At 38.3% G+C, this 24,481-nt stretch overlaps 1 protein-coding gene across 6 annotated transcripts in view; it reads left to right on the top strand.

The window, feature by feature from the left end:
* LOC126252999 (zinc finger protein 143-like) overlaps nt 1-24,481 on the top strand; it is a 129,631-nt gene that overhangs the window by 23,817 nt on the left and 81,333 nt on the right. For 3 of the 6 annotated variants that reach the window (XM_049954033.1, XM_049954036.1, XM_049954031.1), the window contains exons 2-4: nt 8,319-8,483; nt 8,692-8,779; nt 24,094-24,321. In XM_049954033.1, the coding sequence (XP_049809990.1) occupies nt 8,698-8,779; nt 24,094-24,321 (310 nt within the window). In that variant the 5' untranslated portion in view covers nt 8,319-8,483; nt 8,692-8,697. The remainder of the gene's footprint in view (nt 1-8,318; nt 8,484-8,691; nt 8,780-24,093; nt 24,322-24,481) is intronic. The other 3 variants (XM_049954035.1, XM_049954032.1, XM_049954034.1) reach the window with 3 other exon arrangements.

Raw genomic sequence — 24,481 nt, 5'->3', positions numbered from 1 at the left:
CTGTCAAAGCTGAGAGGCTGGTATCATCTTTTGAAATTGATACCTGTACTTAATTTTAAAGGCGTCTTATTCAGTCTATGAACCATTAAATCCACTCAAAACCCTTGATGAAAACTGACAGTAGGCTTCATTTTTGATATCCTTTGCGTACACTTCACACACTCTGACAACAACTTGTGAAGACTCAAATCAGCTACTTCCAGCCATTTCTTTTGCATAAGCAAACCTGGAGAAACTCCACGGAACTTGATCATGGTTACAAGATAAATAAGCAAATTTTTGGACCTGAGTGAGTTACTTAGTTTCAAGTCCTGTGAATCATCTTAATGGTGTCGAATGAGTAATTTTTACATTTAAATTACACATTTGTGTGTAAATATGGCTACAAGTTGATCATTTCTACACATTGCAAAATTAGAAGTTGTTCTATGGGAGAGGAGGAGTAGTGAAAGGGAAACTTTTTCAGTTTCTTTTCAAATTTGGCTTTGCTGCTTGTCAGATATGTCATTGGGTAAATGATCAGAAATTTTGATGGCAGCATTGTACACACATTTTTGTGCTAAAGACCACCTCAGAGTGAAGTAATGAATTTCATATTTGTTTCTGGTATTATAATTATGTACATTATTGTTCCATTTGACTGCACTGGATTATTTACAAAAAAATTTTTATCAAGGAATAAATATACCGTGAAGCAGTAGTCAAACTGCTGAATGAACACTTTCTTTCTTAAATTTGAGTTACCCCAGAACACAGTCCACTGTTGAATGTAAGTCACAAAATATGTCAACTTACTGATTTCTCTCACCCCAAGATTTGCAATGATTTGAAGTGCACATATGGTTGAACTAAGTTGTTTTAGGAGTTCCAAAATGTTCTTTTTTTACAGTTTAAATTCTCACCTGAAAATTATGACTTTTTTCCCCCCTAGTCATTATTTCCTCACCATATGTTACATTTATCATTTGGTGTCATACCTCTAGATGGGCAGGACTGAATATGTTATGCTGTTTTGAAATTGAGAGTGAGACCATTCAGAGAAAAATCAATATACTTAAGAACATTATTTACAATTTCCTCTGTTGCTATATGTGTGATTGGACTGATTACAATACTAGTGCCATACACAAAAAGAACTAACTCTGCTTGTTGTATATAAAATGGAAGGTCATTTACATAACATGAGAAACAGTGGTGAATCTAAAATTGTGTTTTGTGAACCCCATATGTGATTTCTCTCCAATCAGAACAATTTCTTCTGCTTACATTGATTGAACTCGTCAGTATAACTTTGAAACAATGTAAACTCCAGGTTGGAATGTCAACAATGTAAAGAAAAAAAGATTGCTATTTACCATAAAGATGACGCGTTGAGTTGCAGACCAGCAAAATTAAAAAAGACATTTACACATTAACTGCTGACCACAACATTCATCAGGAAAAGAGAAAAAACACACAAACACACAAATGTGTAAATGTCTTTTAATTGTACCTCTCTGAAACTTAACACGCCATGTTTAAGGTAAGTAGCAATCTTATCTTTTCCTTGCATTGTTGGTGTAACTTTCTGCATTCATTTAGTTAGCTAAGATAGTCTCCATTTCTTTGTCATTCAATCAGTTCTGTAAAAGCTCAGTTTATCCATGAGAATACTGTAATTCACACATTCAAGTGCCTGAGATAGGTCGCAGAAAATACCAACTGTTGCTATTTTGAGACATATCTCATAGGAGACTTAATTTGTGGTGTCTGTTGAGTTGTCAAGATGGTGCAGGATCACATGAAAACAAAATTTTGGATGCTCTTTGATGCTTTCAAAGAGGCTGGGCTGGCAAACTACAAAATATCGACATGAAGTTACTATGTTGACCTTATCCACAACAATGCTAGTAATGTGGCACTAGTCATAAAACATTTGCACCATTCTTTTCTTGACATTTTGTGCTCTTTTTTTCCAATTAGCTGATGGGTTCTTCCCTGGGAAGACCCAAACACAATTGCTACTTTGTTTTCATTGTCAAATTGCTACAGCCAAGTTTAATCACCAGTTATGACATTAAATACAGCTTGTGACCACCTTGCAGTATAATTTTCTTGTATTTGCTGACACAGTTCAATGCACATCTTTTTAGTCAGGATTTAGATGTGGTTTAAAATGACTGCACATCTTAATTGAAGAATTATTATGCAGGACTTTATAAATCACTTTCTAACCTATCCTCTTCTTAGTAAGTGCAGCAGACATACAATTCAATTAAAATTCTTGAACTCCAAGATATTGGCTTCAGGAGTGGCCATTGCTGTCCATCCTAATCAGCTGGGAAAGGGGGGGGGGGGGGTTTCACTGCACTAAATATGTGATACGTTGCTTGTGTAGAAAAATGCTCTTAAGCCAGGTCTGCATAATTACCTGCCTTGCTTTTTCATACATGCACATCCATCCACCCACACTAAAAACAAGTGCTATTACTAATGATAAATTCTTGAAAATGAAACAGTCAGCAACAACCAAGAAAGTCTGAAAACTTTGCCAGCATCTCATTGTTAGCACTGTTCCGGGAAGTCTACCCTTCTTTTAGTTTGCAAAAAGACTTACATTAGTGATACTTATTCACTGGAGTATGAAGTAAGTAGCAAGTGAAGAGAGATGTTCCTTCAAAGTAATGTAAATATTTCAGAAAGACAGAGTGGCCATATAACTATAGACACAGTAACAGCTGTTATTTGACGCAGTAACAGCAGTTACTGGAAAAACAAAAAACTGGCTGCTTGGACAGCACAAAGGTAACTGTCAGAATACATTTGGAGTTTTTCATTAAAATACAGAAAAGCTATTTAATAATAAAATGAAATTTTTGTATACAGGAAATTGAAAAATCAAAATGTTTTTCTTCAAGTGCGATGCATCTCAAAGAAATTGAATTGATACACATTGATGGATATAAGGTTGTATCACATGAATGTAGGCATCATGTAAGGAAATTAGAAATGTCTGTGTACATAAAAAAATGAAATTAAGTGTTACTCATAAATTTGTACTGCTTTTAACAACTCTTTGAGTGCTGTGTTTCAGTAACAGGCTTGGAAACATACAAAGATACAGAATGGCTGGCCAGTACTTATCTTAAGGAAGCTAAATTCCAAGTGCTCCCAATAGGCTCACATAAAAGTAGGAAAAAACTTATCTTTCAGAATTGTTAGTGCCTTCTTAAGGAAGATATGGGGGCACATCCTCAGACTCCAGGTTGAGAGGGACCCACTCTTCACTACAGTATAAAGCAGCCAGAATTGAGCTTTTTGGTTGACATATCTTGGTGCTGGTGACACCTCAAGTTGTTCATTTGGGTGCATCCACAGCATTTGGTCAAGTGGTTAGCATTGCTACCTCTGGATGACTAGATCCTGGGTTCGATTCCTGGCCGAGTTGGAGATTTTCTCCACCTGGGGACATGGTGTCTGTGTTGTCCTCATCGTTTCATCATCATTCAGGAAAATGGTGAAACTGGACTGTGGAAAGATTGGGAATTTATACGGTGCTGATAACTACATCATTGAGTACCCCACAAACCAAACATCATAATCATCATTTCAATGCATGGGAATTACACATATGGAGTCTCATTTAGATTGTACTTATTGATCTTTATGTATGGTAAGCAAAGTAAAGGAAAGGCACAGGAACACATAACAGGAAACAGCATTCGCATTGGCTTTTGAGCACTAGTTCTTTTCTATTAATAGGACACATGTTGCATGGAGCACATTATTGTTTTACTTGTGGTAAGTAATTTTTATTTGTTTGGAGTTTAGTTGTTATGTGTTCCTGTAAAATTAAGACTTATGCTGTATACTGTGAACCATTTGTAAACCTGTTCCGTTACACTCTAGTCTTAAGGACTGAGTTCCGAGGAATGAACACAACTGGAAAACAGTTCAGCTTTGGTTGAGACATTCATTTTTGAAACATGAAATACTGTAAAGAGATAAGTATTACACAGTTATATAAAAACAATGAACTCAGTGTTTTCACTCATCTACATGTGTAAAAACAGTGTACTAATTTAAAACGATACTTCAGTTGCTGATACCATATCCCACCCCATTACTACCTGGATCCCTGTGTGTCCTGTTGGTTCCAAATCCACTACTTCATACCTTGTACACCTGTAAAATACATCCTTACCTGTAACTACTTCTCCTTTGAGGAGAAGATATCAAACAAATTTATGAAGCAGCCATGGACACCTGCATGGAACCATCTTACACTAACCTATTTATGGGCTATATAGAGAGCACATTCCTTGCCGTCGAAGGTCCCAAACCTCTTTTGTATTTCAGATTCATTGATGATATATTCATGATCTTGACCCAAGGCGCTACTCCCGTCGGAAGTTCCGAGTCCTCCCTCGGGCGTGGGTGTGTGTGTTGTTCTTAGCATAAGTTAGTTTAAGTACTGTGTAAGTCTAGGGACTGTTGACCTCAGCAGTTTGGTTCCTTAGAAATTCACACACATTTGACATTTGGACCCAAGGCCAAGACACACGATGCTCGTTCCTCCAAATTCTCATAACCCTCTCTCGCATCACCTTAACCTGCTCCTCCTGAGCAGTGCATGCTACCTCTATGTACACTGCCCTCTCCTCTCTGATGGTGCCATTAGAAAACCTTGTCCAGTTTGATAGCTGCCATCTGACTGCTTGAGGATAAAGCATCTGCAATGAGGAGCAATCCATTATTGCCCAGTATGCTGTGAAGGTCTTACTAGGGCTTTTGCAGACAGGCAGTACCCCCAAAACCTGGTAGGTTTAGATACAAAATTATTTCCTATATATCCACCCATCACTTCCTAGTTATGTGACAAACATATCCTAACCCATCAGAGTTAGAGTAGTCTGTGAAAGCAATTTTATCATATACCAGCTAAGGTGTAACCTTTACACAGCCTTTTATGAGGGCATGACCATCAACCAGCCATCTGGCTGGCCAAAAGCAGTGTTGACTATCCAATGGTGGGACATGCTTCAGAACATAATGTTCTTAATGCCAATTTCAGTGTCTGCTTTGTAGTCCTTGCCATCTGGATACTAATGGAGATCTAAAGGACATTGCGAAGTACCATCATTTTCCAAATTCGTTAACAGGTGAAGTGCACAGTGTAACTACTCATCTCACAGTGAGTAACACTAACTTTAAAGTAGCCTTTGATTTGGTCAGTAACAAACACAGAAATCCTCAGTTGATTGTATTGACACTTTAAAGATGCTTTAATGTTACAGTCAATGACAAAGCCGTGTGCAAGTGAACTTTGAGCACTATTGAATGAGGCTTCAAGCAATGTGCATGCAATGCTGGCATAAAATCCAGATGTCTCTTTGCAAGACATAATTACACCACAGCTCTTTACAGAAAGGGTGGAAGAGTCCATAAGAGCAGAGCTTGAAGCCACTCTTAATTGAAACAGATTTCCAACATTTAAAGAAATATGTGCTTTTCTCGAAAATAAATGCAAATTTTCGGAGCTTGTCAAGGCTACAGCACATGCAGCATGAACACAATGGCAAATATCAGTTAAGTACATCTAATTATTGTTCACTAAGGATCAGCCGAGGCAAACGAGTGCCCCTTGCGACAGCGAGAATAAAGTTGCAAGACTTGTCATGCTCTAATTAGATACTGAGTTGCATTCGCACTTCATATCAGATGCATGTGCATGATACCACAGACTTCAAAAAGGTGCCACAGCAGAGTAATGATTCAAGAAATATGTACAACCCACTCGGAAACAAAATGCCACATCTCTGTACAAGTGGATCCTTGCATAAGCAAGTATATGATGTCTGTCAAGTGTTGAGTTTTTACCATGGATAACTGATGCCTTTGCCATGGATAACAGCCAGAACAAATAATTGAGCAAAGTATGTGCAGCTTGCCAAATGCTCAACTCTTTGATCCAGAGTTTTGGCCACCTGGTAAGATCGACGTATTGCCAGGAGCCGAATTTTGTCCACACATTCAAAAGAGAAGGACCATCTCGATAGGAGCTGAACTCCCATGTACATTTCATGTAAGGATCACGAAGATAAGTTCAGAGGGATTAGGGCACGTGTGGAGGCATAGACATATTCATTTTTCACTCACTGTAATTGTAAGTGGGACAGGAAGGGAAATGACTAGTAGTGCTACAGGATACCCTCCGCCATGCAACATATGGTGGCTTTCGAAGTATGTATGTAGAGTTAGATGCAGGTCCCGTGTTTCAGGAGACAGAGTGAGGTCAGGTCATATCAGGACAGCATCAAATGATAGAGTACACCAGTTCATCACAGGGGCGAGTCATGTCATGCATTGTAAAAACTGACTCTGACATTCAAACACATCCACTTATGAGCAATAGAATAATTACATCAAGGTACAACAACAAAAGAGGAGGGACAGTATGTGGAACAGACAATGATGAATTCCACAGGCAGATTTGTTCTGTCTCACAAAGAGCCATATCAATTAGGTGATTCTTACCACATTGCAGCAAACACTTCTCTCAGATTGAACAGTGACAAGTGAGAGAACTGAAGCTTGAGAGAAGCTACACTGAGTCCATGGGGCAATACAGAACTGTGTGTTAGAGATATAAGAAATCATGTCCGTTGCAGTATGGAACTATGTGTCTACAAGTCATCTTAAATCACGAGAAGTGTCTCCTACAGACCAGCAAGAAAACAGACTTTGGTGGGAGGGACTGGCCTGGCTTAAAGAAGACACCACTTCAAGGTCTGTTTTAGACACACTAATGATTCTGCATCTCTGGAGTTTCCAGAAGGAAAAGCTCAAGTTCTCTGTCACATCAGCAGAGCAAGCCAAGATGATCTCACCTGTTGATTCTTGAAGTCACAATGACTGCAGCAGATAATGGCATACTGTCTCAGGTTATTAATAACTGCAAGACTGCAAAGGAAATGAGTAATTTCTGAACTGTCTCACAGTGAACTGCAGGATGCTTTGCTATGATGCATTGGAATAGCACAAGAAACTATTTCTGTCACAGAAATCCACCAGTTGGAGACGAACAAGCTAGTAGACAATAGCAGCAAGTTCAAACCACTGCATCATATCCTTGATGACACAAGATTACAACGGGTTGAGGCATGGTATGGTATGATATGCTGGCTTGTCACATGAGGGAAGAGCATCAACTTGTACTGCACTTCTCCGTCATCTAACAAGGCTAATACTCGAAAGTGAACATTACCATTTTTCCCATGCTGGGAGACAACTGTCGCTTGCATCTCTCGGGAAGCCTAACAGATGAAATGCAATTCAGCATTTTTTGCATCAGAGCCTGACTCATTAGTAATTAAAGGTAAAGCCTGCACAACAGCTCTTGGGAGGTTTGCCACAGCCATGTGTAGAAGCTGAGAGGCCTTTCTTCAATTATGGGATTGATTCTATGTGAAAACTGGCTCACACTGATCCAAGTTAAAGGAAAAGTGCTATGTTGCCATATTTGTGTACATGGCAACATGAGATTGAATTTGGACGCAGTTGGCAACATGACCATGGAAACACTCCTGTCAACCCTTAGAATATTTATATCACAATGGAGTAGTTGCAAAAACTTATACAGCAACAACTGGACAAACTTTGTTGGAGCTGGTTGGGAACTCTGTGAGTTACAAGCTGCTGAGAGCAGTCATTATCAGCAGACACAGGTGAAAAACTTTATGCAGAAAAAAGACATCACACTAAATGACAATTTTATATATTTTGATTTGTGAATATTAACGTAATGTAAATAATAAGTGATCTCTAACAGTCACACACACACACACACACACACACACACACACACACACACACACACACACTAGTGTAAATTCTACTTACATTTCTGAGTATATAAATTCTACAACTATAAAAATGTCATGTTGGAATTTATTGATGAGCACATAATAAGATAATTCTTTTTGTTTTTTATTTGTAATGTACACAAATGTTTATCATGCAAGCATCACTACGTAATCTTCTGTGCATAGTCTGTGATGTTATTAAGTTTTATTTCTGTATGTTGTTGTTGAAGCTCTTATGTTGTGGCTTTTGGCAAAAGAATTTGTTACCTGTAAATGAAACCACTCAACAATGAATGTAATTTGTATTCTGTTTTCACTCATTCATTCTCCAGCTCCCTTTCTTATGCTAATTTTTCTTCCTCTGTCTTTTATTTTTCAGTTGAGATGTAGTATTTTATCTTTAATAATGACACAAAACAACAAGTTCTTCTAAACAGTCTGTTGGTTTGAATAATTTTCTCTTGTTTATTTCAGCAAGCAAGAGTATGAAATCATTGTAAACATAACAGAATGAAAGTCATGTGCTTCACAGACACATGGTAACCCAGTCCTATTCATGGAAAGAGTTGCTGGGTATACTGTTACTGTAAAGACAAAGCATAGTTTTCCCCATCGGGTGTCACTCAAATTAAAGGGTAGGTAAAGAAAAAAACATTATATATGTGAAATTAAATTTTTTAGGAGTGATACAACTAACAAAGCTTGTTTTTCTCAACTGCTAGTCCTTCCATTGTTAAATGTATTTTACAGAAATTTTATAATCATCAAGTAAAAAAAAACAATTATGTGAAAAGAAAAAACTCAGCACCTAATTTCAGATCTGTTTTTTCCATTTTTGATGTTGCAGAAAGCTATGACAGACATTTCAGAAACTGCAGATCCAAGTACAGATGATTCAGAAACCATAATTGGTACCAGCATGCCATCTGTTATTAGTAAGTGAACTCTATACAGTCTTAATTGTACCAGTTTTGCATACTGCTAATATGATTATAATGCATGGAATTTTGTTTAATTTTTAATTATTATTTGCTGGTCTTTACCAGTCTGCATGAAACACAGTTACCTTGGTTTATTGTAAATTCTAATATTGTAAAAACTGATTTCTGCAATAATTTAACACAAGAGGTATTCAGAAAGTAAGTTCCGATTGGCCGTGAAATGGAAACCACTGTGAAAGTCAAAAATGTTTTATTTGCAACAGTTAGCTACAACTTGCAGCTACTTATCTATATAATTGCTGCTCCAACTTGGACATTTGTTTTAGCGTTGTACCAACTTTCCAATACTTTCATCATAGAAGGCAGCCGCCATTGCTTTCCACAACTCTCCATGCTGGTCTACAGCTCATTGTCTGTCCGAAAATGTGAGCAGAGATGAAACTCAGAGAGAGCTAATTATGACCTATATTGTGGTGATCTAACACTTTGCATCAAAGGAGGTCTTCATTGCCCCTGCAGAATGCGGTTGAGAGTTGTCTTGAAGAATGAAACTTATGACAGTTATGTTTTGTGGACTGCATAGCTTCATAATTGGCAGGAGACACTTTTTTATATACATTTTTATGTGCTCACTGTGTGCTCAGAACTGAAAAGAGTGATGTGATGCAATACATGGGCATACTAGAGATACTGCCCAACATATCTGTGCAAAGCTTCATCGGATTTTCACAGAGGTTTCCATTTTGTGACCAATCGGAACTTACTTTCCAAATAGCTCTTTATTGTTTCAACATCATTGTATAAGTGTATTGTGGTGGCCTGGAATGAGACACTTCAAAAGTGTGCCATAAGCTTAAGCATACATTTTGGATTAGAAGTTATTCTATTACAAGAAATTGCTCAATGGTTTTCAGATATTAGAACCCCCAGTCAATCCTAAGATTTATTCCTACAATGTTTAACTTCTTTTGTAATATGCATGGTGAAGAAATGTCTTGCAGTTTTCATTCTGTGTTAGTTAGTTCTCCAGATAGTCCTGTAGTTGAAAAAGACAAACATCAAGAGACATTTCAAAACTGTGCCCCCACGTGTTAATACCGAGTTTCCTGTAAACTCCAAACTGAGAAAAGATAAAATCAAGAAACTTAAAAATCAATTAAGTGTTCAACAAAGCATGTTCACGAAACCAGTAGACAAAAGCGTTGCTGCCACTCTTGCTTCTTATCATGTTTGGAATGTATTGGTGGAAAGGAAGAAACCTTTCGAAGATGGTAAATTCGTAAAAGAAGCATTTCGAGAGGCTGCTGACGAGTTGTTTCATAATTTCAAGAACAAGTCCGAAATAGTTGCTGCCATCGAATTCCTTCAACTTTCATCAAGAACGGTCACAAGGAGAGTTGACAATATGTCTAATGATGTTTTCTCTCAAAACAGATTTGGATGAGTGCTGCTATTTTTCAATGCAATTAGATGAGTCTACTGATGCAACAGGTACTGCTCATTTGCCGTTTTTGGTAAGGATAGTTTTTAATAACTTTACTGTCAAGGAAGAACTTTTGAAAGTACTTTCTTTGAAAGGCCATACAAGAGGAGAAGATATATTTTTTGCCATGAAGCAACTCATTCTATCGGAGAAAATACCTATCCACAAGCTTGTAAACATTACCACAGATGGAGCCCCGGCCTTGAGAGGTTCTAAAAGTGGTTCTTTTGCTCTGTGCCAAAGAGATGAAAGTTTTCCACCGTTTTTAACTTATCACTGTATTTTACACCAGCAGTCTCTGTGTGGAAAGTTTTTAAATATGAATGAAATTGTGAATTCTGTTGAAAGGACAGTCAACAAAATTAGGTATCACTCTCTTCAAAGAAGACTTTTCATAAGATTTGGCAAATGAACTAGAACTACAGTATGAAGATTTACTGCTCCACACTGAAGTGTGTTGGCTTAGCAAGGGAAAAGTGCTGCAACGTTTCCACAAGCTTTTACCGACTATCAAACTGTTTTTGCATGAACAAGATGAGAATAGTCTTTCAGCCTGTATTGAAGATCCTCTCTGGCTTTTGAATTTTGCTTTCTTAATTGACCTAACAGAAAAGCTTAATGAGCTGAATTTGAAATTTAAAGGCAATGACAAAGATATTGCTGATATGACATCTGAAGTAAATTCTTTTACTGAAAAATTGTTTTTGTGGGAGTGCTGCTTTAAGAGGGGTGAATTAAGACATTTTCCAACTCTGAAAACACACATAGAAGGAAGTGAGATACCTTACAATAGTGAATGTTATGCAATAATGATCTCCAACTTGAGGGATGATTTCAGTGATCGTTTTTCAGACTTCAAAAAGATTTCAGTGGTAACCTAGTTGGTTCCTTTCCCTTGGGCTAACATTGAACTATTGAATATATCTTCTTCCATTGCAAAAGTTTTTGACATAGATAGCGCTGCTCTTGAACTTGAAATAATATCATTAAAAATGATTTGTTTCTCAAAAAGTGTTGCAGAAACCAAAACCTGTTGGCCTCTAATTCCTCACGAGAAATAACCTATCTTAATTAATGTTGCTCGTAGAATAAAGGCCATGTTTGCTTCTACCAAACTGTGTCAATCACTGTTTTCAATAATGAACTTTATTAAAAATAAACATAGAATAAGGTTGACTGATGAACATCTGGACTCGGGTAAAGGACTAAGTGTAACAAGCTATACACCAAATATGAACGACATTGTTGACAAAACAGCTACTCAGATTTCACATTAAATGTAAAATAATTCTTGTGTTATTAATGTAAGAATATACTTGAGAATATTATGAAATAAAATTATTATGTTTCGAATAAATAGTGAAGATTTAAAACTTTTATTTTAAATAGTTGTTTACAGTACCAGTATCCAAAAATTAAAAATGTAGCAACTGAATTTTTAAAAGTAGATCACTTTGATATGTTGGTATGGAATATTAGATCATGAAGGCTTTGTGGTTGCATACCCCTGTCATACTCCTACCTTCTACATGCTTCCTAAAGTCCATAAACCTAACCACCCAGGACATCCCACTGTGACCGGTTACTGTGCCCCCACTGAGAGAATCTCTGCTCTCGTAGACCAACACCTTCGATCTGTTACCCAGAACCTGCCCTCCTATACAAAAGATACCAACCATTTCCTCCACCGACTCTCCACAGTTCCTGTCCCTTCACCATATGGTGCCCTGCTCATCGCTATTGATGCCCCCACCCTATACACTAACATTCCTAATGCCCATAGCCTTACTGCTATTGAACACTACCTTTCCGAATGCCCAACAGATTCCAAACAGACAATCTCCTTCCTAGTTGCCATGACTAACTATATCCTCACCCACAATTACTTTTCCTTTGAAGGCATTACCCACAAACAAATCTGGGGTACGGCTATGGGCACCCGTATGGCTCCATCCTATGCAAACCTATTCATGAGCCATCTAGAGGAATCCTTCCTAAAAACCCAGAATCCTAAACCCCTCACTTTGTTCAGATTCATTGATAACACCTTTGCTATCTGGATTGAAGGTGAGGACACCCTATCCACATTCATCCAGAATCTCAACAACTTCTCCCCCCATTTGCTTCACCTGGTCTTACTCAACCCAACAAGCCACCTTCCTAGATGCTGACCTCCACTTCGAAGGTGGCTACATCAGTACCTCTGTCAATATCAAACCTACTGAACACCAGCAATAGCTCCACTTTGACAGCTGCCATCCGTTCCATAGCAAGAAGTCCCTTCCATACAGCCTAGCCACCCATGGTCGTCACATCTGCAGTGATGAGCAGTCCATCTTGAAATATACTGAAGCTCCCACTGAAGCCTTCACTGACTGTAATTATCCCCCTAACCTTGTACAAAAACACATATCGCGTGCCTTATCTTTCCAGTGTCCCACCACATCCCAAAGTCCTACCGTCCGGCCACAGAGGAGCATTCCCCTTGTAACTCAGTACCACCCAGGACTGGAGCAACTAAATTATATACTCCACCAGGTTTTCAATTACCTCTTGTCATCCCCTGAAATGAGAAATGTCCTGCCCACTATCTTTTCCACACCTCCCATAGTGGTTTACCACCATCCACAAAACTTACACAATACACTCGTCCATCCTTACACAACACCTGCTTCCAATACCTTACCTCATGGCTCATACCCCTGTAATAGACCTAGATGCACGACCTGTCCCATATGTCCTCCCACCACCACCTACTCCAGTCCAGTCACTAACATCACCTATCCCATCAAAGGCAGGGCTACCTGTGAAACCAGGCATGTGGTCCCTAAGCTAAGCTGCAACCACGGTTCTGCATTCTATGTAGGCATGACAACCAACAAGCTGTCTGTCCGCATGAATGGCCACTGACAAACTGTGGCCAAGAAACAAGTGGACCACCCTGTTGCTGAACACACTGCCAAACATGATATCCTTCATTTCAACGACTGCTTCACAGCCTATGCCATAAGGATCCTTCCCACCAACACCAGATTTTCTGAATTGCACAGATGGGAACTTTCCCTGCAATACATCCTACATTCCCGTTACCCTCCTGGCCTTAACGTTTGTTAGTCACTGTCCTCACCCATCCAGCCCCTTCCCTGTTCCCATTCCATCACTGCACAGCTGTCATACTACCACCACACCCAGTCTTTTTATTTCTCTCTTTTTCCGCTACCCCCCCCCCCTCCCTTCCCCACCTTTCCACTGCCCTCCGTGTAACTTCCAGCACTTCTCCCCCTTGCCACCCCAGCCTCGTCCTTACCCCCCCCCCCCCCCCCAGTTGCCACTCCCATCAAGCACTGGTGCTGCTGCTCGCAGTGTGGTTTCAGTTGCCTGAGACTGTATGTGAGTTGCATTTGTGTGTGTGTGTGTGAGGGGGGGGGGGTTGTTGTTGTTGTTGTTGTTGAAGGTCAATGGCCGAAAGCTTTAATTGTGGAAGTCTTTATGTTGTGCCTATCTGCGACTCATCATCTCCGCTATATGGTAACAACTTTCCTTCTACTAATATAATTGATTTATTAAAATCATAGCTGCCATTACATAATATGCACACAAAAAAACATGCTGCCGTGGAAACTGAACTCTGAAATGAGTACACGTCACATTATTATAGAAGTGTGCCACTTACCACTGATGAAATCAGTATTATATTTTGAACTGAGGCTGGACACAGCTTAATTTTGTAAGAGAATGAAGCATAATGCCAACATCCCTCAAATCACACAGTAATGAAAATAATGCAAGGAAATTTTGTACATTATTCTGGCTGAAAGCTTTATACAATGTCAGATGATTAGTTAAAAAATGAAACAAAGGTGTACTAAATATGATAACAATCTGGGACCTTCCATTGTTCCCAAAGTGTTTGGGGAGACCAAGACAACTTAATAAAAGTAAGGGCAGTCCTGGAAAAATCTCGACTGGTGGCAGCTCTAAATATAGGGCAGAATAAAACTCGACAGCACGAAGTCTTACAGAAAGCAACACGGTGAATGTCCCTACTCGTAATAAAGAGAAAAAAAATTAATGTAAAGTTGTAGTTATAGATTGTATTTTCCTCAACAACTATATGGGGAGTTTTGCAAATCACAGAAGTTTTGAAACAGGAAACATTACTTTTATAACGAATATGTATCTTGAAGAATTCGAGGGTGATATTCGTTGTTGTTGAAGTTTGTTCACAGCAGATGTACTGGTTTCAGATTTCTTTTTAATTACACTAAATTCCTTAGAAATTCTCATACATTTGTCTTTTTAGTACAAAATCTAACAAAGAGACACTGAGTTGCAGTCAGACATGATGAAAGACACTTACACTTTACCTTTCAGCCAAAGCCTTCTTCAGAAAAGCAAACACACACACACACACACACACACACACACACACATATTCATTCGCACAAGCAAGCACACCTCACACACACTTGACCGCCACCTCCAGCAGCTCGGACCAGAATGAAACTCACACACAGAATGGAAGCAGCAGTCTGAAAAGGGGAGGGGGAGGGGGAGGAGTAGCAGGCTATGGATAGGGGGCAGAGAGTGCTGTCTGGCAGAGCATGCAGGGAGTAGACTGCCAGCAGGTGCAGCATCAGGAGACTGTAGGCCAGACAGGTGGGGAAAGGGGGGGGAGGGGAGCAAAAAAAAAAAGGAGAGGAAACATGGGAAGGCAGAGGACAACACACAAAGAGGATGAGGGAAGGAGAATGTGTAGGAGATGATAGGACGGGGGAGGGGGGGGGGGACTGTTGGGTGGAGGGTGTGCAGTCAGTAGGTTACTGTAGATTGGGCCTGGTATAATTTTGGGAATGTGTTGTAAAGATAACTTCCATCTGCACAGTCCAGAAAAGCTGGTAGTTGAGGAGAGAATACAGTTGGCTCGGGGAGGGAAGCAGTCATGTAAATCAAGCCCCATCATGTTTAGCAGCATGGTGTGCCACACGCTGGTCTACTTTGGCCTTGGCCACACCACCAAACTGTGACCAAGAGAAAAATAAGATGACCCTGTGGCACAACATGCAGATAAACATAACATGCTTGATTTCAATGGCTACTTCACTACCTGAAACATCTGGATCCTCTCCTCCACCACCAGCTTTTCTAAATTGCACAAATGGGAATTATCCTTACAACATATTCTCCACTACCGAAATTATACCGGCCGCAACTTATGGTTACTTACCTACAGTCTCCACACCCTCTGTCCCATTACCTCCTCCCTATTCTCATTCTCATTCTCTCACTCTCTTTGTGTACTGCCCTCTGCCAGTGCACCTTCCCATCTTTCCCCTTCACCTCTCCTCTCCTTTTTCACTACCCCCCCCCCCCTCTGCCCCAAAGCATCCTTATGCTGTGCCTTTTGACAGTTTAGTCCCTGGAAACCCCCACCCACACCCTACCATCCTTTCCCCTTCCCTGCCCCCTCCAGATTGGTGCTTCCATTCTAAGTGACAGTTCAATTCTGGTCTGAGCTGCTGGAGATGGCGGTCGTATGTGCGTAAGATGTGCTTTTTGTGTGAATGAATGTACACGTGTGTTTCCTTTTCTGAGGTAGGCTTTGGCTGGAAGTTAATGTGTGGTTTTTCATTGTGCCTGTCTGCAATTCCGTGTGTCATTAATGGTGAGTAGCAATGTGTCTTTTCCTTATATTGTTGATATTATGACCTGTAGTCTCCATTGTTGAAAAGTTTTCTTCATTTATTCATTCCAAATAAATGCAGCTGACTCACATTAACCCATTAATGCTCAGAAATTTCTTGCGAGAAAACTTGTTCACATTGCTAGGGTAGGTTCAGTAAGCTAAAAAGGCATGACCACATTGATTTTTACTGTTTTCTGTACATACATTACAAAATATGAGTTAGTGCACAAACACACCACCAAGTGTATGGAATATCGCACATCATATTTTCTAGAATGAAAGGTGTATAAATGTTTTTCTTGAACAGCTATATTACTTTTTGTGCACCTGTGAGTTGTGTTTCATTTTTCCCAGAATGTCTGTATAATAGCCATGAATTTTGGATTGCTACATCTAAACCTGACAGAAAAAATTGCCCACCACTATTTATTAGATTTGATAATAGCTCACAATTTGATCCATTCTATCTGTTCCACTCATACTCTGTAAGACTTGATTACATGAGACTGAGGAACTACAGTTTTCTTCTCCAGTGCAGTAGAATACCATTGAATATTGCAAATGTGATTTACACCTTCACAGGTTGACACTGCCTTGACTACAGAGTTCTCATTCCAGCGACAAACAAGCAACTGTGAATTTTTATCGCAAATCATTTCATAAGAACCTCTGTCTTCATGCTTCATTGCAGCTACATTTTTTTAGTGAGCAATTTTCAATTTTGTTGTTTCTGAAGGTTCCATTTATACCAGTACCAATTTCAATAAATTTATCAACTATTTTCAAGGACATGAAGTATTTGACTGCAAACAAATTATGGGGCAAAGTGCCACCAGAACCATCTTTAGGCAGGAATTCAGTTAACTGTGAAGGGATTCCCTCTCCCAAACCATAATCTTCTTTGTATTTATGTTGTGGTTCCTTTGTTCTTTGATAAACCTCAAAATTTAAAAACTAACGTAGTCTGAAGTTTTGACACCACACTCTGTATCCAAAATGTATAGATTTGCTGTTAATGAATTGAATGAGAGCATACTGTCCAAAGTACAGGATCGTAGCTTCATCTACCCTTCTTCTCATTCTCCCATACAGCATACTCAAGAAGACAGGTTCTGATGTGACTGAAGTAGAGACAAATTTTTGAGACTCTGTCATTCTTATCTAGCTTAGTATCATCATTTAGACACACATTATGCATGATATCTTCAAAATGGTTTCTTCCCAGTATTTTTGTTTTTGAGGTAAGGCATCATATCCATTAATGAACAATGTGCCAAAGAAAGCCTTCAGTTCTTGAAGTTCATCCCATCTTTTTGCACTGCATATAAAACACGCAATAAAATCATCACTGAAAAACAGTTAAAACTTATTCAAAAGAGTCAGGTGTCTTTGAACATGATTATGGCCCTGAAACAAATAACCACGTTCATCCATCTTCTTTTTGATTTCATTTCTTTCAGGCAACTCAGAAGCCAGTCATCTTCTGCCAACCATTTTTATCATTTGTTTATGTCAAATGAGGCTGAAAGCAAGGGGAAACTACAGCCATAATTTTTCCCGAGGACATGCAGCTTTACTGTATGATTAAATGATGATGGCGTCCTCTTGGGTAAAATATTCCGGAGGTAAAATAGTCCCCCATTTAGATCTCCGGACGGGGACTACTCAAAAGGATGTCGTTATCAGGAGAAAGAAAACTGGCATTCTACGGATCGGAGCGTGGAATGTCAGATCCCTTAATCGGGCAGGTAGATTATAAAATTTAAAAAGGGAAATGGATAGGTTAAAGTTAGATATAGTGGGAATTAGTGAAGTTCGGTGGCAGGAGGAACAAGACTTTTGGTGAGGTGATTACAGGGTTATAAATACAAAATCAAATAGGGGTAATGCAGGAGTAGGTTTAATAATGAATAAAAAAATAGGAGTGCGGGTTAGCTACTACAAACAGCATAGTGAACGCATTATTGTGGCCAAGATAGACACAAAGCCCATGCCTACTACAGTAGTACAAGTTTATATGCCAACTAGCTCTGCAGATGATAAAGAAATTGATGACATTTATGACGAGATAAATGAAATTATTCAGGTAGTGAAGGGAGACGAAAATTTAATAGTCATGGGTGACTGGAATTCGTCAGTAGGAAAAGGGAGAGAAGGAAACATAGTAGGTGAATATGGATTGGGGGGAAGAAATGAAAGAGGAAGCCGCCTTGTAGAATTTTGCACAGAGCATAACTTAATCATAGTTAACACTTGGTTCAAGAATCATAAAAGAAGGTTGTATACTTGGAAGAATCCTGGAGATACTAAAGGGTATCAGATAGATTATATAATGGTAAGACACAGATTTAGGAACCAGGTTTTAAATTGTAAGACATTTCCAGGGGCAGATGTGGATTCTGACCACAATCTATTGGTTATGAACTGCAGATTGAAACTGAAGAAACTGCAAAAAGGTGGGAATTTAAGGAGATGGGACCTGGATAAACTGAAAGAACCAGAGGTTGTAGAGAGTTTCAGGGAGAGCATAAGGGAACAATTGACAGGAATGGGGGAAAGAAATACAGTAGAAGAAGAATGGGTAGCTCTGAGGGATGAAGTAGTGAAGGCAGCAGAGGGTCAAGTAGGTAAAAAGACGAGGGCTAATAGAAATCCCTGGGTAACAGAAGAAATATTGAATTTAATTGATGAAAGGAGAAAATATAAAAATGCAGTAAATGAAGCAGGCAAAAAGGAATACAAACGTCTCAAAAATGAGATCAACAGGAAGTGCAAAATGGCTAAGCAGGGATGGCTAGAGGACAAATGTAAGGATGTAGAGGCTTGTCTCACTAGGGGTAAGATAGATATTGCCTACAGGAAAATTAAAGAGACCTTTGGAGAGAAGAGAACCACTTGTATGAATATCAAGAGCTCAGATGGCAACCCAGTTCTAAGCAAAGAAGGGAAGGCAGAGAGGTGGAAGGAGTATATAGAGGGTTTATACAAGGGCGATGTACTTGAGGACAATATTATGGAAATGGAAGAGGATGTAGATGAAGATGAAATGGGAGATAAGATACTGCGTGAAGAGTTTGACAGAGCACTGAAAGACCTGAGTCGAAACAAGGCCCCGGGAGTAGACAACATTCCATTAGAACTACTGGCGACCTTGGGAGAGCCAGTCATGACAAAACTCTACCATCTGGTGAGCAAGATGTATGAGATAGGCGAAATACCTACAGACTTAAAGAAGAATATAATAATTCCAATCCCAAAGAAAGCAGGTGTTGACAGATGTGAAAATTACCGAACTATCAGTTTAATAAGTCACAGCTGCAAAATACTAACGCGAATTCTTTACAGACAAATGGAAAAACTGGTAGAAGCGGACCTCGTGGAAGATCAGTTTGGATTCCGTAGAAATGTTGGAACACGTGAGGCAATACTAACCTTACGACTTATCTTAGAAGAAAGATTAAGGAAAGGCAAACCTACATTTCTAGCATTTGTAGACTTAGAGAAAGCTTTTGACAACGTTAACTGGAATACTCTCTTTCAAATTCTGAAGGTGGCAGGGGTAAAATACAGGGAGCGAAAGGCTATTTACAATTTGTACAGAAACCAGATGGCAGTTATAAGAGTCGAGGGGCATGAAAGGGAAGCAGTGGTTGGGAAAGGAGTGAGACAGGGTTGTAGCCTCTCCCCGAAGCTATTCAATCTGTATATTGAGCAAGCAGTAAAGGAAACAAAAGAAAAATTCGGAGTAGGTATTAAAATTCATGGAGAAGAAGTAAAAACTTTGAGGTTCGCCAATGACATTGTAATTCTGTCAGAGACAGCAAAGGACTTGGAAGAGCAGTTGAACGGAATGGACAGTGTCTTGAAAGGAGGATATAAGATGAACATCAACAAAAGCAAAACGAGGATAATGGAATGTAGTCAAATTAAATTGGGTGATGCTGAGGGGATTAGATTAGGAAATGAGACACCTAAAGTAGTAAAGGAGTTTTGCTATTTAGGGAGTAAAATAACTGATGATGGTCGAAGTAGAGAGGATATAAAATGTAGACTGGCAATGGCAAGGAAATCGTTTCTGAAGAAGAGAAATTTGTTAACATCGAGTATAGATTTAAGCGTCATTAAGTCGTTTCTGAAAGTATTTGTATCGAGTGTAGCCATGTATGGAAGTGAAACATGGACGATAACCATTTTGGACAAGAAGAGAATAGAAGCTTTCGAAATGTGGTGCTACAGAAGAATGCTGAAGATTAGATGGGTATATCACATAACTAATGAGGAGGTACTGAATAGGATTGGGGAGAAGAGAAGTTTGTGGCACAACTTGACTAGAAGAAGGGATCGGTTGGTAGGACATGTTTTGAGGCATCAAGGGATCACAAATTTAGCATTGGAGGGCAGTGTGGAGGGTAAAAATCGTAGAGGGAGACCAAGAGAAGAATACACTAAGCAGATTCAGAAGGATGTAGGTTGCAGTAGGTACTGGGAGATGAAGAAGCTTGCACAGGACAGAGTAGCATGGAGAGCTGCATCAAACCAGTCTCAGGACTGAAGATCACAACAACAACAACAACTTGTTCTGTTTTTGGAACCAACTATTTTCATCTTCATTAATATTTCTTACAGCTACTTCAGCTTCTACAGTCAATTTATGGGTGCTCATCCCTTTTCAGATTCAGTGTCACAGAAACCAATTATTTTGTCTTTGTTACAACTGCTTCACATGCTGTTGTCAGTTGATGGCAATTCAAATTATTGATGTTGCCACCAAATTCTCATCTGCACTGTCTTCATCTGTGTTGTCCCTCACATCAGGTGGAACAAAGCAGAGTGTCAACCAGTTTGCCATTTCAAGATCTTTGATATCAGACTCCTCTAACAAAGCCAACACCTCTTCCACACTTAGACCTCCGCAACAAGAATAATAAGCTCTTGCTGATGTAAAAAAACAACATACAAATTATGCTATGAGCATAATACTTTGTAAAATTGAAACTAGAAACTAAAGTTGCCATTTCAGCAAAGTGTAGACCCTTGTAACCAGTGGTGCATTGGTGCACGAATTTCAATAGCATTCACAGCCAGACCATTGCGCATAATCTCATGCCATCATACACATGTACAGAATACAATTCACCAAAGTAACAACACTCTATAATAACTAACTGCTTTGGCCTGACAACACTGTCCTTTATATCGAAAAATAATAATTCATTATACTTACATTACTGTTATAATTGATATCTTGTGTAATGTGCAATGGAGAAAAGCTTGCACAGAACTATTTATGCATAGCATTGCACTCAGCAGAAAACATAGATGTGTTTTACCTAAATAGTTTCATAAAATATAAAGTCTTCCAATGTTAAATTTTTTAGATCAAATAACTTTAACAATTAATCTTATGATTTGTAAGTTTGATTAAAAATAAATTAATATTCCACTTTTGTATTCATTATTTTATACAAAATACACTATTAGAGCTCATATTCAAGACTAGTAATTAATACTTCTATTATGAACAAATGATTTCATTGTTCAATAAGTTTGTATTGAGCTATTATCCTTTGAAGTCCAATTATTACTCTTTGTGACATTATACAATGATTGATGTAGGCTGAAAATTAGAACATGTCACATATATTTTCAAAATTCAAATTTCCAGTGTTTTGAGAAGCATACCAAAAAAGTATTGTGTACTGCTGTTGGTGAATTTAAATCTCTTATATTGCAGCACTCATCTTATAGTTGATGAATTGAGTGATTAACAGGAACATAAGTCAGACTGAAAATGTTGCTGAGCTTGTATGAAAAATTAGCAACATTTTAATTCTTGTTTATGTGCCTCATCTTAGTACCTGAATACATTGGATGTAGGGACATAATAGATATAGGCACAACATGTGGAGCCATGCTTTGTTCTGTGTATTCAAAAACTAGTAATAAGCCTAACTACTAATGCATATACATTTTATGAAAGCATGTAATGTAATACAACCCAACATTCATTTGAAAAATATCCCAATTTTATACTGTGTGGACAGGAACAAGATTCACAGCCCCATAGACCTCTGTATCATTCAAAACAATTTCTCCAGACCTAAAAATATATAGGGATAAAGTCCCTGTGACACACTGTTGCCATACACAGGTGATTTTTCTTTAGATTTAGGCTGGTGTATGAAATAGTACTTGAATATTGTTGTTATATATTGGTTTTGCTTGGAAGATGTTAAAACTCTGGAAATTACGTTATTTGAGGTGTTGTACTATGTCCTGCAAGAACTCATTAACAGTATAACTGTCTGCCAGCCTGAAAGGTGGGGGCAATCGTACCTCAATAATCATCAACAAATTACATAAATAAAATGCAAAGACCGTGAACAAAAAAAAATTAAGTATGCAGTCTCACAAGGGTCAGTCTTGGGATCTGTCCTATTTCTGCTGTATGTAAATGCTTGGCTGATAAAATACGTGACGGAGCCACAGTACTCTTTACAGATGACACTAAAATTCTAATTAAATCACACAGTGAAGAAAATCTGCAGGAAAGTGCAGCATTGGTTATGCATAGCTTATCGCATTGGTTCAAGATCAATAGGCTCATCATAAATTCTGAAAAAGCTGTGGCAGTTAACTTTCAAACCATGCAAAACCTCCAAACCCTCTTTCTCCATTGAAGGAAAAAATGCCTCAAATGTCAGTCATACAAAAAATTTTAGGCATACATATTGAGAAGGATTTGAAATGAGAAAAGGACCTTAGCAATATAAATAAAAAACTGAATACACTACTGTATGCTGTAAGGATTCTCAACCAAAATACGAACTGCTCATCAGTGTATGATTGGATTATACAGTCACTACTGATGCACAGAATAATATTTTGGTTGAATTCCACAATTTCTGAAAAAAATATTTAAAAATAAAGAGAAAGATAATCAGACTGATAATGAAAGCTAAATGCAGTGACTTCTGTAGACCCCTTTTTTAATTTTGAAAATACTGCTCTTCCTTGTTTGTATATATTTGAAGTACTAAATTTTACAGAGGGGAGCATCTTAAAAGGAAACCTATTCAAACATAACCATGATATACATGTATATGAAACTAGGCAGAAGCTGAACCTACACATAAACACAGTAAGCGCAACCTTATGCAAAAGAGGTCTGTATCATACTGAGGTTATGTCATAAACCATATGCCTTCTTAATTAAAATGCCTACAAAAATTAAATATGTTTAAGGCAAAGAAGAAACATTTCTTGCTTGACCACTGATTCTACTCTGTCTTGGAATTTCTGGAATATCATCGTAAGAAAGCATCATTTACCATTGTACCATTTCACACTATAATTTACTGTGTGTTTATCGTAGTCTCTCTTACTATCTCTGGTATCAAATGTAGAAACAATGTACTATATCAGTTGGTCAGTTTATATTATTATGCACTTGGTTTGTGTTGTCCATATAGTCACAATGGCTGCTGTAATCATAAATTAATTATGTTTACCCATGTCCTGCATCATTTGTACAGACAATGTACTAAAAATTGATTCTTGGACTAAATAAATAAACTGAATACATGTCGCACTTATGCAATATAGTGTTTGCCATTTATAATACCAGACACCAAATTATCGAAAAGTAGTTATAGTTATGTACCCATTTTGTCAAGTTTTTCACTAGTGCAGAACATATCCTAACTTCCAGAGAAGAATTGCAGAGGAGCAGCACCACTGTATTCCAGCAGATGATGTACATCTTAATTTATCTTCAGGTGGAAAAGGTTGTGCTGCATCATCATACTTGATGCACACCTAATTGCCAGGTTACATAGTGATTTTTGCATTTCTGTATCTTTTCTTTTGACCATTGCTGAGACAAGTGAAACAATCCTTCCAGAAGTCCTCTAGTAAACCTTATGAATAATATTTTATTTTTAACAGTGTCTCCCAGTGAATAGCAAAGTGATTGAAAAAGTCCTGCCTTACTCCTATTTCTCCTGTATTTTGTTAAAATAAAGATTTTTCTGTGCATGAGTCTTAAAGTAAACACTGTTCCAGCAACTAATTGGAACAAAAGTTACAAACCACTTCAGTTTTTGAAAACTGTTTATTTGATCTTTTTGACTGTTGTAGCAGTTCCAACACAAGAACTAGAAGTACTGAATTGTTTTACTGTTTTGGATGATGGCTCAGTGGCACAAGAAGATGGAAATGGTGCAGTTTCTATAAAAATCGAGCAGGTTGAAGAGCTAGAAGGGGGAAATCTCTTAATTAGTAGCACAAGTGGAAATTTTACTTCTGTTACTTTAGCAGATGGAACAGAGGCACTTGTTGCTCATGAAGTTGCTGTTGAAGAACAAGGTTTGTTTCTACAACCACACCTCTCAACTATTGTCACTTGTACATAAATTGGTGCCCTTTATAGGAAGTTTGCTGTATTAGATGCTTTAAAATTGTTTGTTCATGATTTCAAACTATGGAAACTCCAGGTAGGAATATCAACAATTTAGGAAAAGACAGA

The sequence above is a fragment of the Schistocerca nitens genome, chromosome 4, assembly GCF_023898315.1.
Source record: "Schistocerca nitens isolate TAMUIC-IGC-003100 chromosome 4, iqSchNite1.1, whole genome shotgun sequence".
Taxonomy (NCBI): domain Eukaryota; kingdom Metazoa; phylum Arthropoda; class Insecta; order Orthoptera; family Acrididae; genus Schistocerca; species Schistocerca nitens.
The sequence above is the reverse complement of the archived record's forward strand: the minus strand, read 5'-3'. Positions and strand labels throughout refer to the sequence as shown.